Source organism: Mobula hypostoma, chromosome 8 (genome assembly GCF_963921235.1).
Source record: "Mobula hypostoma chromosome 8, sMobHyp1.1, whole genome shotgun sequence".
Lineage (NCBI taxonomy): Eukaryota > Metazoa > Chordata > Chondrichthyes > Myliobatiformes > Myliobatidae > Mobula > Mobula hypostoma.
In genome coordinates, this window is record NC_086104.1 from 97,564,947 (window position 1) to 97,581,541 (window position 16,595).

The window sequence follows — 16,595 nt, forward strand, 5'->3', positions numbered from 1 at the left end:
AATAAATCAAGGAAGGTAGTGCACCCGTGGCTGACAAGAGAAATTAGGGATAGTATCAATTCCAAAGAAGAAGCATATAAATTAGCCAGAGAAAGTGGCTCACCTGAGGACTGGGAGAAATTCAGAGTTCAGCAGAGGAGGACAAAGGGCTTAATTAGGAAAGGGAAAAAAGATTATGAGAGAAAACTGGCAGGGAACATAAAAACTGACTGTAAAAGCTTTTATAGATATGTAAAAAGGAAAAGACTGGTAAAGACAAATGTAGGTCCCCTACAGACAGAAACAGGTGAATTGATTATGGGGAGCAAGGACATGGCAGACCAATTGAATAATTACTTTGGTTCTGTCTTCACTAAGGAGGACATAAATAATCTTCCAGAAATAGTAGGGGACAGAGGGTCCAGTGAGATGGAGGAACTGAGCGAAATACATGTTAGTAGGGAAGTGGTGTTAGGTAAATTGAAGGGATTGAAGGCAGATAAATCCCAAGGGCCAGATGGTCTGCATCCTAGAGTGCTTAAGGAAGTAGCCCAAGAAATAGTGGATGCATTAGTGATAATTTTTCAAAACTCGTTAGATTCTGGACTAGTTCCTGAGGATTAGAGGGTGGCTAATGTAACCCCACTTTTTAAAAAAGGAGGGAGAGAGAAACCGGGGAATTATAGACCGGTTAGCCTAACGTCGGTGGTGGAGAAACTGCTGGAGTCAGTTATCAAAGATGTGATAACAGCACATTTGGAAAGTGGTGAAATCATCGGACAAAGTCAGCATGGATTTGTGAAAGGAAAATCATGTCTGACGAATCTCATAGAATTTTTTGAGGATGTAACTAGTAGAGTGGATAGGGGAGAACCAGTGGATGTGGTATATTTGGATTTTCAAAAGGCTTTTGACAAGGTCCCACACAGGAGATTAGTGTGCAAACTTAAAGCACACGGTATTGGGGGTAAGGTATTGATGTGGATAGAGAATCAGTGCTGGGACCCCAGTTGTTTACAACATATATTAATGACTTGGATGAGGGAATTAAATGCAGCATCTCCAGGTTTGCGGATGACACGAAGCTGGGTGGCAGTGTTAGCTGTGAGGAGGATGCTAAGAGGATGCAGAGTGACTTGGATAGGTTGGGTGAGTGGGCAAATTCATGGCAGATGCAATTTAATGTGGATAAATGTGAAGTTATCCACTTTGGTGGCAAAAATAGGTAAACAGATTATTATCTGAATGGTGGCCGATTAGGAAAAGGGGAGGTGCAACGAGACCTGGGTGTCATTATACACCAGTCATTGAAAGTGGGCATGCAGGTACAGCAGGAGGTGAAAAAGGCGAATGGTATGCTGGCATTTATAGCGAGAGGATTCGAGTACAGGAGCAGGGAGGTACTACTGCAGTTGTACAAGGCCTTGGTGAGACTACACCTGGAGTATTGTGTGCAGTTTTGGTCCCCTAATCTGAGGAAAGACATCCTTGCCATAGAGGGAGTACAAAGAAGGTTCACCAGATTGATTCCTGGGATGGCAGGACTTTCATATGAAGAAAGACTGGATGAACTGGGCTTGTACTCGTTGGAATTTAGAAGATTGAGGGGAGATCTGATTGAAACGTATAAAATCCTAAAGGGATTGGACAGGCTGGATGCAGGAAGATTGTTCCCGATGTTGGGGAAGTCCAGAACAAGGGGTCACAGTTTGAGGATAAAGGGGAAGCCTTTTAGGACCGAGATTAGGAAAAACTTCTTCACACAGAGAGTGGTGAATCTGTGGAATTCTCTGCCACAGGAAACAGTTGACGCCAGTTCATTGGCTATATTTAAGAGGGATTTAGATATGGCCCTTGTGGCTACGGGGATTAGGGGGTATGGAGGGAAGGCTGGGGCGGGGTTCTGAGTTGGATGATCAGCCATGATCATAATAAATGGCGGTGCAGGCTCGGAGGGCCGAATGGCCTACTCCTGCACCTATTTTCTATGTTTCTATGTTTCTATGAAGGGTCTCAACCCGAAATGCCAATTGAACATTTCCCTCCATAAATGCTACCTGACTTGCCGAGTTCCCCAGGTAATTTCTCTTTTACATTATGTGTTGTTAACTGTGCGTGTTGGTGGAACCTGAGTGAATCTTGCAATAATCAGGATACCCTGGCAAAAATGTGTGCCATTCATGATGCGCTGGTGATTTTCACCTCTTCCAATGCCTTCTTGAAATTCTCATTGGAGTCTTGGGGCTTTGTCCATTGTTTTCCAGCAATCAAAACCTCACTCCCATTAACTTTTTTTTTCTCAATCCGATTCTCCTGCCTTCTCCACATAACCCATAACCCTCTTACTAAACAAGAACAAATGCCATAGCAACTTAGCTTTTCCTTCACATCAAAATAACGGATTGATCCAATAGGGAAATTTGCCAGCATTTCAGTTTTCCTCAGTACAAGCATCCATGAACTCGTAAGATGGCAGCACGTTCGGATGCAGAAACCTCTCAGGACCCAACCAGAGGTGCTTTTTACTTTGTTCATTGTGCATTTTGTGATTGCAAGACTATACTGGACTCCAGGAGCTTCAGGTACAGTAGGTCTACCACATCAGTGAGCTGCTCGTTGATTGGTGTAGCCAGTCAGTGTTTCAGAGGAGTCAGCCGGCGGGTTGGAGAAGAAGCTGGCCAGCGGATTGGAGGACGCGGCTGGTGTGTCGGAGGAGCTGACTGGGATGTCAGAGGAGCAGGCTGAGATGTCAAAGGAGCCGTTTTGGATTTTCAGAAGGCCTTTGACAAGGTGCAACACGCGAGGCTACTTAACAAAATAAGAGCCCATGGTATTACAGGAAAGGAACTAGCATGGGTCAAAGATTGGCTGACTGGCAGGAGACAAACAGTGGGAATAAGGGGAGCCTTTTCTGGTTGGCTGCCAGTGACTAGCGGTGTTCCGCAGGGGTTGGCGTTGGGACCTATTCTTTTGTTGTTACATGTCAATGATTTGCATGAAAGCTCTGTGGCTAAGATTGCGGATAATACGAAGATAGGTGGAGGGGGAGGTAGTGTTGAGGAAGCTGGGAGGTTGCAGAAGAATTTACACTGATTAAGAGAATGGGTAAAGAGGCAGCAGATGGAATACAGTGTCAAGAAGTGTATGGTCATGCACTTTGGTACACAGAACAAAAGCACAGACTATTCTCTAAATGGGTAGAAAATTCAAAAATCCTAAGTGCGAAGGGACTTGGGAGTCCTCAAGTAGTATTCCCTTAAGGTTAACTTGCAGGCTGATTTGGTGGTGAGGAAGGCAAATACAATGTTAGCATTCATTTCAAGAGGACTAGAATATAAAAGCAAGGATGTAATGCTGAGGCTTTATAAAGCGCTGGTAAAACCTCATTTGGAGTAATGTGAGCAGTTTTGGGCCTTTTATCTAACAAAGGATATGTTGACATTCGAGAGGGTTCAAAGGAAGTTTATGAGAATGATTCCAGGAATGAAAGAATTATCATATGAGAAGTGTTTGATGGCTCTGGCCCTGTACTCACTGGAATTTTGAAGAACTAGAAGGAGTCTCATTGAAACCTATTGAACGTTAAAAGGGATAGATAGAGTGGATGTTTCCTATAGTCGGGAGTCTAGTATCACAGGGCACAGTCTCAGAATAGAGGTACCTCTATTTAGAACAGAAATGAGGAAAAATTTCTGTAGCCAGAGAGTGGTGAATCTGTGGAATTTGTTGCCACATGCAGCTGCGGATGTCAAGTCACTGGGTATATTTAAGGCAGAGGTTGATAGGCTCTTGATTAGTCAGAGCATGAAAGATCACAGGGAGAAGTCAGGAGAATGGATTTGAGAGGGAAAATGGATGAGGTTAGATACCCCTTATCTGAAGTGCTTGGTGTCAGAAGTGTTCCCGATTTCGGATTTTTTTGTGCTTAGGAATATAAAGTAATTTTGGATCACTGTCTTTTCAGGCTCTAAATTCATGTGCTACTGGCAGGCAGTCTCTGTCTTACATTTGCTCATCACACATATGTACTGATGCTGCTGTTCAGTGTGTTAGACTTTCATGGAAAACATCAACAAATTTCTCTGCACTTTGTGATCAGCCGATGCTTTATCACCACAAATCTTTAAAAAAGTAATGCCGTGCCTTTTCTTTATTTCTGCAACTAGCCTGCTGAATGTTTACAATTACAAAGTTCAAAGTAAATTTATTATCAAAGTACATATATGACACCATATACAACCCCAAGATTTATTTTCTTCCAGGCAATCACAGTAAATACAAGAAACACAATAGAATTAATGGTAGGCCACATGCAACAGGGCAGACAACCAATGTGCAAAAAAATACAACTTGTGCAAATACAAAAAGAAAGAAAAAATAACTAATAATAAGAAATCAATAAGCAATAAATAATGAGAAAATGAGATGAGGAGTCCATGAAAGTGTTTTCATAGGTTGTGGGAACAGTTCAGTGATGGGTTGAGTGAAGTTATCCCCTCTGGTTCAAGAGCCTGATGGTTGAGGGGTAATAACTGTAACTGAACCTGGTGGTGTGAGTCCTGAGGCTGCTGTATCTTCTTCCTGATGGCAGCAGTGAGAAGAGAACATGGCCTGGATGGTGAGGGTCCTTGATGACGGATGCTCCTTTCTTGCAACAGTGCTGCATGCAGACGTGCTCAATGGTGGGGAGGGTTTTACCTGTGATGGACTAGGCTGTATCCACTACTTGTTGTAGGCTTTTTCAGACAAGTATATTGGTGTTTCCATACCATATTGTGATGCAACCAGTGAATCTACTCTCCATCACACATTCATTGAAGCTTGTCGAAGTTTTAGATGACAAGCGTATTCTTAGCAAACTTCTAAGAAAGTAGAAGGGTGGCCCTGCTTTCTTTGTAATGACACTTACGTGCTGGACCCAGGACAGATCCTTAGAAATGATAACACCAAGGAATTCAAAATTACTTACCTCCTCCACCTCTGATCGGATGGGAATTGACTCATGGACCTCCGGATTCCTCCTCCAGAAGCCGATAATCATCAACTTCTTCTTGTCACCTATGTCACTTGGTTTCACTTTGTAAGAGGTGATAGTATTCAAGCCCTGCCACAGCTATCGAGCATCCTTCAGCGATTCAAGTTTGGTCTGGAATTGTCACTTTGCCCTTGAGATAACTTTCCTGAGATTTTTCCTGGACCTTTTGTATTTAACTCGGTCGCCAGACCTGAATGCCACTGATCTGGCCCCTAGCAGAATACAAATCTCATGGTTCGTCCGGGGCTTCGGGTTAGAGAAGACTCAGAATGATTTTTTGGGTACACACTTGTCTACCACTGTTTTTATAAAGTCTGTGACAATCATGGTTATTTGTTCAGATCCTCTTATGAGTACTTGAGCATAGCCCAATTCGAAGTGATTCCATAGACACTCCTCAGCATCCCACGACCACCTCTTTTTTGTCCTTATCTCTGGATCCTGGTCTTTAGTGTCTGCCTGTATGCAGTTATGAGGAGGACAGATAAGTGATTAGATTTTCTGAAAGGCAGTCTAGGCAAGGAACGGTAGGCATTCCTATTTGTGGTGTAACAGTGGATGAATGTGTTGGAACCCCTAGTGCTGCAGGTGATAATTGGGCAGAGTTTTCTTCAAACAAGCCTGACAAGACAAACCTCTTGTTTGCTAATCATGGCATTCAACATATCAAGTGCTTGTTTAACATCTGATTTTGTTGGTTTGCAAACTGCAGTCAGGATCACGGAGGAGAATTCTCTTGGTAAGTAGAACGGTTGACACTTAATCATCAGATGTTCCAGGTCACGGGAACAAGAGTGTAATAAGACGGCTGCACAAGGTGTTTACAGTGAAACACAGACCCCCACTTTTGCCTTATCCAAATCAGCAGTCTAGTCCATCCTGTGTATTGAAAAGCCCTTGGATTTTACTGAGGATTAGTCATAGTCATAGTCATACTTTATTAATCCCGTGGGAAATTGGTTTTTGTTACAGTTGCTCCATAAATAATAAATAGTAATAGAACCATAAATAGTTAAATAGTAATATGTAAATTATGCCAGTAAATTATGAAATAAGTCCAGGACCAGCCTATTGGCTCAGGATGTCTGACCCTCCAAGGGAGGAGTTGTAAAGTTTGATGGCCACAGGCAGGAATGACTTCCTATGACGCTCAGTGCTGCATCTCGGTGGAATGAGTCTCTGGCTGAATGTACTCCTGTGCCCACCCAGGACATTATGTAGTGGATGGGAGACATTGACCAAGATGGCATGCAACTTAGACAACATCCTCTGTTCAGACACCACCGTGAGAGAGTCCAGTTCCATCCCTACAACATCACTGGCCTTACGAATGAGTTTGTTGACTCTGTTGGTGTCTGCCACCCTCAGCCTGCTGCCCCAGCACACAACAGCAAACATGATAGCACTGGCCACCACAGACTCGTAGAATATCCTCAGCATCGTCCGGCAGATGTTAAAAGACCTCAGTCTCCTCAGGAAATAGAGACGGCTCTGGCCCTTCTTGTAGACAGCCTCAGTGTTCTTTGACCAGTCCAGTTTATTGTCAATTCGTATCCCCAGGTATTTGTGATCCTCCACCATGTCCACACTGACCCCCTGGATGGAAACAGGTGTCACTGGTACCTTAGCTCTCCTCAGGTCTACCACCAGCTCCTTAGTCTTTTTCACATTAAGCTGCAGATAATTCTGCTCACACCATGTGACAAAGTGTCCTACCGTAGCCCTGTACTCAGCCTCATCTCCCTTGCTGATGCATCCAACTATGGCAGAGTCATCCGAAAACTTCTGAAGATGACAAGACTCTGTGCAGTAGTTGAAGTCTGAGGTTCCAGCATGTCCTGAGTGAACCATGTCTCTATCATACACAGAATACGTCAATTCCTCATTTTCATTTCTAATTTACCTTCAATTTTCAGTTCATTGTAATAGATCTTTGCATTTTTCATGATCAACATATAATTAAGCAGCATACTGTATGTTCACTCAGACGCTGACAAATCCACTCTTTCAATACACATGGGATCTTCATTTTTCATTTTATGCAATGTTTTTCTATTTTTTACTAACTTTTGTTTACTACCTATGTGAGGTCACTTCTCAGGATTATCTGCGGTGCGCTGAGACCTGCACATCACATGAGAACTTTCCCAGCACCTTGTGGGATTCTCCATTTCTGATGTTATGACAGTGCTCAAGAATAATCCTGATTTTGGAGGTTTTTGGATTTTGGAATTTCAAATAAGGGGTACTCAATTTGTATATCTATATCTGTACAAATATAGAGTGGATTTTGATTAATTGGGACACATCGGGACCAGTACATTTTACCCAATTAAGTGGCTGCCCCAATCAACTGAAGTTTCATAGAGATAGTTTAATTGAGCAATAAATTATGCATTTAAATGAAAAACAGAACAAGTTAGAACACTACCAAAATTACTACGGTATTATGGAACTGTGTATTAGTTCCTGGTCGTTATTGACGGAGGAATTCATACAGCATATGATGTTGTGTTCTTTTGATCGACTCTAAATAAACAAAATCAGCTCAGACACCCAATGCAAATAATGGATGCCTTTATTACCTTCCTGCATGAAATAGTGTCAAAAATCGCCACTTTTTAATTTGGCCTTGGTCAGCCCAAATGAATAATGTAACACAAGCATAGACCACTGAGGCTATTTAAAAACTGTTCGCTCTAATCCCGGTGTAGTGTATAATGGCCATACAAGTACACATGACTGACGCTGGTTAGAAACTGTAGCACCTTCCAAATATTCATTTTCATTGTAACATTCAAGATAATTGTCGATAACTTCAAATTCTTCATAGTTCCTAACTTGCTTATGTTGTGAAATCAATTAATGTTCACTTCCGGCTGTTTCTCATATCTCCAAGCTTGAATGCTTGAAATGGCAGCGAACAAAATGGTTCTGACTTGTCTCACTGCTTATTTCTTACCAACCATCAGTGACAAAAATCATTGCTGTTTGATCATAAACTCATGCAACTGATGCTATTTAAAAACTATTCGCTCCAAGCATGTTTAGTGTTTAACAGCCACACAAGTTCATGTGACTGACGCCAGTTAGAGATTGTTCAGCAGCAGTCTCCTATCCCAATTCAGTGGCATAGTGTCCTAAATAAATGAAGGAAATTCCAGCTATATTTAGATAAGTTTTTGTTCTTTACTGTTGTCAGTATATAATTCTGAGAACATAAATTGTATAGTCCTTGGAAGTGAGTCTGTAGGTTGTGGAATCAATCAATTCGGGTTAGCGATTCCTATTTTAGGTAACATATTTTTTCCTCTCTCTTTTACGGATCGCGCTTTTCAAACTTGGAAGACTAAGGGTATTTTACGGTTTTTGGATTTATTTTTAGATGGTTCCCTTATGTCTTTTGAACAATTATCTAATAAATATAACTTATCAAGAATACATTTTTTTAGATATTTACAAGTTAGAAATTTCCTAAGTACTATACTTTATTCCTTTCCAATGCTTCCTCCTATATATATTTTAGATTCGATAATTAACCTTAATCCATGTCAGAAAGGTGCATCGGCTATGATTTATAATATTATTATGAAACTTAGGAAAGCTCCATTTGATAAGATTAGGGTAGATTGGGAACAGGAATTGGGGCTTACCATTTCTGTGGATGATTGGGGGCAGATTTTACAATTAGTTAATACTTCCTCTATTTGTGCTAAACATTCCCTAATTCAATTTAAAGTGGTTCATAGAGCACATATGTCCAAAGATAAGTTAGCGCGTTTTTACTCGCATATTAATCCTTTCTGTGATAGATGTTCGGGGCAGATAGCCTCTTTAACTCATATGTTTTGGTCTTGCCCTACTTTGGAAACTTTTTGGAGAGATATTTTCAATATTATTTCTAAGGTATTAAATATAGATATCTCTCCTCACCCTATTACTGCTATCTTTGGACTACCTAAAATTTCTAGTAATCTTTCCCCTTCAGCCCGTAGAATGATTGCATTTCTTACTTTAATGGCGAAAAGATGTATTTTACAACATTGGAAAGAGCTTAATGCTCCAACTACCTTTTTTTGGTTTTCTCAGACGATTTTATGTTTGAATTTGGGGAAAATTAGAAGTAACCTTTATGATTCTTCATTTAAATTTGAACAGATTTGGGGACCTTTTATTCGATATTTTCATTTAATGTAATATTTACCCTTCTTGTTTTTTTTTCACTGTTTTAATGGAGGTCGGGATTGAGGACGTGATTTTAAGTTTAACTCTGTTTGGTTTCAAGTTAGCCCATTGCTTTGCCTTGCTTTTAGTTAGCTGCACGGTGGGTTTTTTTTTTGGGGTTTTTTTTTTCCTTTTTTTTCCATTGATATATATAAAATTTAGCATACTATTATGTTATCTTGGTTTCTTATGCTTAAATTACATTGTTTGTAGTATTTTCTTTTTGGTATTGTTATCTTTTGGAATTTTATTATACTTTAACATTGTATTAATGTTTATATGGCTTACCTTTTTTGTATACTTACTCAATAAAAAGATTTAAAAAGAAAGAAAAGGTTGTGGAATCATTTCAGAGTTCTGAGAGTGAAGTTATCCATGCCAGTTCAGGACCCTGATGGTGGTAGGGTAGTAACTTTTCACGAACATGGTGGTGTGAAACCCACCTCCTGCCCATTGTTAGTAGTGAGCAGAGAGCATGGCCTGGATGATAGGAGTACTTGATGATGGAAGCTGCTTTCTTGTGGCAAAGTTCCGTGTAAATGTGTTCAGTGGTGAAGAGAGCTTTGCCTACAATGGAGTGGATGGTATCCATAACTTTCTGTAGACCTTTCCGTCCCTGGGTGTTGGTGAACCATTCCAGGTCATGATGCAACCAGTCAGGATACTCTCCACTATGCGTTTATTGAAGTTTGTGATAGTTTTAGATGACTTACCTAACCTAAGCAAGTTTCTAAGAAAATAGAGGCACTGTTAGCCTTCTTTGTGATGGCACAGATTCTAGGACAGATCCTTTGATATGATAACACTAAGGAATTTAAAGTTACTGACTCTGTCCACCTCCAATCCCCTAATGATGACCGGCCTCCAGCTTCTTCCTCCTGTAGTCCATAATCAACACTTTAGTTTTGCTGATGTTGACTGAGAGGTTGTTGTGGCACCACTCAACTAGATTTTCAGTCTACCTCCTATATGCCAATTCTTCGCCATCTTTGATCTGGCCAACAACAGTGGTGTCACCAGTGAACTTAAATACAACAATAAAGCTGTATGTCATCACCCAATCATAGCTATAAAGCAAGTAGTGTGTGTCAGTATACAGGGAAGAGAACAGGGGACTAAGCACCCAGCCTTGTGGTGCACCTATGCTGATGGTGGTTGTGGAGGAGATGCTGTTGCCAATCTGAGCTGACTGGGTGGAGCAGATGGCATTCACGCTCTGTCACATCTATCAAGCATCCTTCTGTGATTCAAGTTTGTTCTGGAGTTGCCACTTACATGTGAGGTGGCTTTACAGAGGTCGTATCCGGACCTCTTGCACTTTCCTGGATTGTTGGTCCTGAATGCCACTGACCTAGACCTCAGCACATTTCAGATCTCTTATGTTTGGAGAAGTCTCTGAAAGGTTTTATAGAGATACACTCATCCACATTTGTCTTTATAAAGTCCATGTATCTATTCAGGTCCTCTGATAAGTCCTTGAATATGGCATATTGCTTTAATAAAACAATCTATGTGCTGAGGTTCTCCTCCATGGAATATTTCGGAAGGGCAAAAATCTTGAGCTCAAGTGAGAGTCGGATGCAGAAGTAATGGGCCATCCAATGAAATCTTCAATCATACTTGTGGACAAAATATTGTAAATTCCTGTAGATGGGAATCTCAGTGCATTTAAAAAAATCAACACATTGTTCACAACCCTTATTTTGAGCACGTAAACCCAGGCAGTTTTACTTAATACTCAAAAACTCAAATATTGCTGCCTCTTTAATTTTAAATAAGAATAGAAAATCTCAGAATATCAAATATGTTCAGGTACAGGAGGAAGCTTGAGTGGAAACTCCAGCAGAACAACATGAGAGAGGTCTGGAGGGGGATGAGGACCATCACTGGGTTTTGGCAAACTGGCAACAGAGGAGCTGAAGGTAGTGTGGACAGGGCCAACGAACTTAACCTGTTCTTTAACAGATTTGACATTGTGACCCCTGCCCATCCCCCACATGAGCCATCTGTTGTCAGCCCCCAACCAACACATATTCCACTCTCCCCATATTATTTATGGTGCAATTGTAACGAAAACCAATTTCCCCCGGGATCAATAAAGTATGACTATGACTATGACTATGTGTGACGGACCTTTCAGCCTGATGACTTTCTATGGAAATGTTCTTATTCTCCAGGTTAAGGCATTTCTGACATTATCCTCATCTGGTTTATGATAGTTAACAGTGGGCTGATATTTTTGAAACCACAAAGATTGCTTGTCAGATAATTCAACCAAATTGAGGAAGGTCAGCTTGAGTCTTCAGATTAATATGGTTTAAGCTGTGATTTCTTTTCAGGAGAATAAGATCCAAAGCTGTTTTATATATATAAATCATTCTCTCTCTCTCTCTCTCTTTCTCTTGCTTTTATTTTACCCAGCATTAAATAAACACAACCATTATGGGAGCTCACAGAAAGTATTAATTCATCTTGGACGGAATCTAAGTTTTAGAGGAAGCCAATAGAAACAAACAGTAACACTTGATTGATTGAATCAGATCACAACCCTATCCTCCAGCTGATCTAACTGGTTCTAACAGCTGTCATTTTCAATTCTCCAACAGAAGGTTTACACTGATGAGTTCCACTTTATGCCTGATCAAATTGTATATTATTAACAATCCAAGTGAAAGGGATCATCATACTGTTAAGACAGAAGTAAACGCCGGATTGCTGATAGCATGTATTTCTCTCTATGCTGTTCAGATGATCCAAAGAAATTAATTTGAACAGAGACACATGTTAATGCCAAGAAGTATTGGTTTTAGTTTATTTTTGTCATGTACCAAGATTTAGTGAAAAGCTTGTCTTACGTACTGTTCATACAGATGTAATCATTACACAGTGCATTGAGCTAGAATTAGATAAAACAATAATAATGCAAAGTGTAAAGCAACGAAAAAGTGCAGTGCAACTAAACTAAGTCCAAGATCATAACGAGATAGATTGTAAGGCCAAGACCCCATCTTATCATATAAGAGGTCCATTTGAGAATCTGATAACAGTAGATTTGAAGCTGTCCTTGAGCTTGGTGATATACGCTTTCAGGCTTTTGTGTCATCTGCCTGAAGGGAGAAGGGATAATGTCTTGGGTGGGTTGGTGGTGCCTTTGATTATGCTGGCTGCTTTACTGAGGTAGTGAGAAGTATGAGACAGAGTCCGTAGAGAGAGTGTGGGCTGGTTCCTGTGATGTGCTGAGTTGTGTCCACAACTCTCTGCAGTTTCTTGTGGTAATGTGCAGAGGAATTGACATACCAAGTCTAGGCATACTTTTTATCTTAAACTCCAGTGGATCTTTTGTTTTAACTTTACCTTTATCACCCTGGTTGACGGTATTCATATATGTTCCAGGAAAATATTCCAGTTGTTCACAGAATATAATTGTACATCACAACTTTAACACATTAACAGTCTGGGAACAACGGTATACCCTATACACGCATGAAGGCTATACATATTAATTCCATCTCTAACAAATCATTTTTCATTTTGTACATTGGAGTGTAATGTTGCCATTGAGTGACTCCCCTTACCATCATATCCAAAGTTCCTATTTTAGCCACACTCACTATTGGAGACCAAATGATAAAGAGTGGACCTTGTTGTGACTGCTCCTGGTTTCAGGGACCAATGATCTGCATGCCAAGGTCACCTGACAGACAGTCTCATACAAACAAAATTCAGGCCCCTTCAGCAGTTATTCCATAATGTTTTTGGCTGCCAGCAGTTGTTTTATCACATCATCATCAGGTGCCGTGCCCAGTTTGAGCTTTGACTGTCATGGCCCATACACTCCTGTTTCAGGTCAAGTGGATCAATTCATTGGTATTCATTTCCAGTTCTCTGGCTGCTGTCTCCATCATCATTTGTCTTTGCCTTCCTTTTGCTTTCTTCCCTTCAATCTTTCCCATAATTACCGTGCATTCTAACTCCTCTTTCCTAATCACATGTCCAATGAAGTTACGTTGCCTTTTCATGATCTCATACATTATTTCTCTTTAGGTATTTGCTCTGTTCATGACATCCTCATTAGATATTTGTTTCATCCATGATATTCTTTGCATCCTCCTCAAAAACCACATCTCCGCTGCTTCAATTTGTTTCCTCATGTTACTAGATATTGTCCAACATTCTCAGCCATATAACATAACTGGATAAACGTAACATTTCAGTGCTCTGAGGAGGGTTGTCATGCCTAGTTTAATATTGGTCAGTATACTCTTCATTCTCGTAAAGATGTCTTTTGCCATCCCTATTCTTCTTTTGATGTCCATGTCACACCTGCCATCTGATGTCACCCAGCTTCCTAAGTAGCAAACATTCTGTACTTGTTTTACGTCTTCCCTGTTTATTCTCAGCCTGCAGATAGGATTCTCCTCCTTTTTGGATATCACCATACATTCTGTCTTTTTGCAATTAATAGATAGACACATGTTTGCACTTTCTTCAACAATTATATCAATTAAATATTGTAGTTCTTCCTCCGTACTTGCAATTAACACAGTGTCATCTGCATAACTGAAATTATTGATGTTTTCACCGCCAACTTTGATTCCCAAGATGTCTCTTATTTTTTGTAATATTGTTTCACTATGCACATTAAATAGATCAGGGGAGAAAACACACCCTTGTCTAACGCCTCTCATGATTTTCATAAACTGACTCACTTCTCCATCTATTCTTACAGCGGCAGTTCGTTCCCAGTACAGATTTCTGATTAGGCAGAGGTCTTTCAAATCTAGATCTAGAGTTTTCTGTAATATTTCAAATAACTTATTGTGCTTCACTTCATCAATTGCTTTTGTGTAGTCGATAAAACAAACAAATCTTTTTGCACTTGAATAGCTCGTTCTGATAGTATCCTTAACATCAATATTGTGTTTCTTGTACCTTTGTCTTTCACAAAACCACATTGTTCTTTACCTATTTCAGCTTGTATCTTACTTTCAGCTCTTGTCATCAAAATTCTTACAAGTAACTTGGTGATATGACTCATTAAACTTATGGTCCTATGTAATCCACATTCTATTGCTCCAGCTTTCTTAGGAAGAATGATAAATACTGATTTTTTCATCTCTTCTGGTATTATTCCAGTCTCATAAATGTCATTGATTAAATCAGTAAGTTTTTCGATTCCATAATCTTCAAGGGTGATAATTTGTTGTATTACTAGTTCATCAGGCCTTTCCTTTCTTCATCTTATTTATTGCATACGAACTTCAGATTTTAAAATACTTGGACCTTCAATGTTTTACTTAATTTCTGGTTTTTCGCCTCGATCATCTTCAAACAATTCCTGAATATACTCAGTCCATCTGTTCATAATCTCATCTTTTTCCATGATAACGGTACCGTCCTTGGCTTTCAAACATCCACCTGAAGAACAGAGGAGCTTTTTACCAGTGATATTCTTGATTTGTTGATGTATTTGTAAATGTTTTATCACAACCAACATTTAAACAGAAGTATGTATTTTAGAGTAAAAGAGGAAGCAGAGAAGGGAGAATTGTAATGAAAATAACCTGTGTAGATCAGCTGTTCACTGTCTTGCATGAGGTATCACATATAGTGTGTGTGCTCCATCATTCTGACATTTTTAAGACAAACATTACAATGTATTCTTATCAAATTAGGGTAATTGATAATACACAGATGGAAACTTTGAAATGACTGATGGATTCCAATCACTGAACTGTTAGCAAATAAGATAAATATGCATATTCATTGGAATTTGCCCTATAATCTGTGTTTACCTTTTGCAGGAGTTTTATTTCAAATGTGGAAAGCATCCAACCTCTGAGAGTGACACTTCAGTGGTTTTGAACTTAATTACTCCCAACAGGCAAAATGTCCCCTGTATAACCTGTACTGACACTGTGTAAGTATGATATTTACTTATGGGCTTTGTTGATGATGAAAAGCTTTGGTAAATGCAGAGATGGTTTCAAATAGCAGGGGCTTAGTGACTACAGTAAAAGGATTTAAAATAATTGGCCAAAGAACCAGAAGGGTAATGACATTTCTATTGTGAATCCAGTTCCTGTGATCAGAAAGATGGTGGCAACAGATTCGGTGATAGTATCAGTTGGAAATTATAGGCATAGCTTGTAAAGGGGAAGTTTGTAAGGTTGTGGGGAAAGAGTAGTGAATAATTGGATGCTCTTTTCAAAGTTGCAACACTAATGTGATGGGTCTGTTACCATTCTTCGGTGCTTAATGATTGTTTGTTCATAAATTAACAGCAACAGTGAAGGAAGGCAATAAGCTATGCATCTAAGTATTATTTCATTATAAATGTGTGAAGTTATGCCTTGATTGTATTTTGTAGATTCGCAGCAGAATCTAAATTTACCCATTGATGACATGCATCTCCTTGTGACACAATATTTCAAAAAATAGTACTGACTTCAGGCAATTTATTCAATACCTTGTTTATTTCTAAGGAAATATACCCTTTACGGATTCCTTTAAGAATATTTTTGCAGGGTTTACTCTTTTCTGTCTTTTGCTTTGCACTTACATCTAAAACAAATTAAGTGCAAACTTCTTCTCCAGACAGCCACCCATCCCAATTAGTCCAAAAGCTTATAATTTCTGTCATTGTTTCTCTGTTTCTCTCATTGATCTTCATATACTGCACTATGCATTGAATTTATTTTCCTCCAAACGGAGCCAGTGATTAAAACAAAATTCTCGATTTTAAATACTGCTATTGGCATATGCATTGAAAATAGATGGAAATTCTTCAGCATTGTCACCTACAGATGTCAGTGTTGACATCAAATAATGTCTAATTCAGTTTTCACTACTTTGAATTTCTGTTTTGCATGCAAATAATTATTTCATTTTTAGGTTATATATTTCCTCTTTCAAGATACTTTGCCATTTTAATGTTTAAATTAAAAACTGAAAGCCCCCAGCTTGTAATGGTCCGGTGCTCCCGATGTGGCCTTCTACATATTCGCGAGACCCAACGCAGACTGGGAGATCGTTTTGCTGAACACCTACGCTCTGTCCACCAGAGAAAGCAGGATCTCCCAGTGGCCACACATTTTAATTCCACATCCCATTCCCATTCTGATATGTCTATCCACGGCCTCCTCTACTGTAAGGATGAAGCCACACTCAGGTTGGAGGAACAACACCTTATGTTCCGTCTGGGTAGCCTCCAACCTGATGGCATGAACATTGACTTCTCTAACTTCTGCTAATGCCCCACCTCCCCCTCGTACCCCATACGTTATTTATATACACACATTCTTTCTCTCACTCTCCTTTTTCTCCCTCTGTCCCTCTGACTATACCCCTTGCCCAT

At 39.8% G+C, this 16,595-nt stretch overlaps 1 protein-coding gene across 2 annotated transcripts in view; it reads left to right on the forward strand.

Annotated features, from left to right (window-relative positions):
* Positions 1–16,595, forward strand: part of prkn (parkin RBR E3 ubiquitin protein ligase) — a 1,192,578-nt gene that overhangs the window by 597,652 nt on the left and 578,331 nt on the right. For both annotated transcript variants that reach the window (XM_063056415.1, XM_063056416.1), the window contains exon 6: positions 15,043–15,158. In XM_063056415.1, coding sequence (XP_062912485.1) covers positions 15,043–15,158 — 116 coding nt within the window. The remainder of the gene's footprint in view (positions 1–15,042; positions 15,159–16,595) is intronic.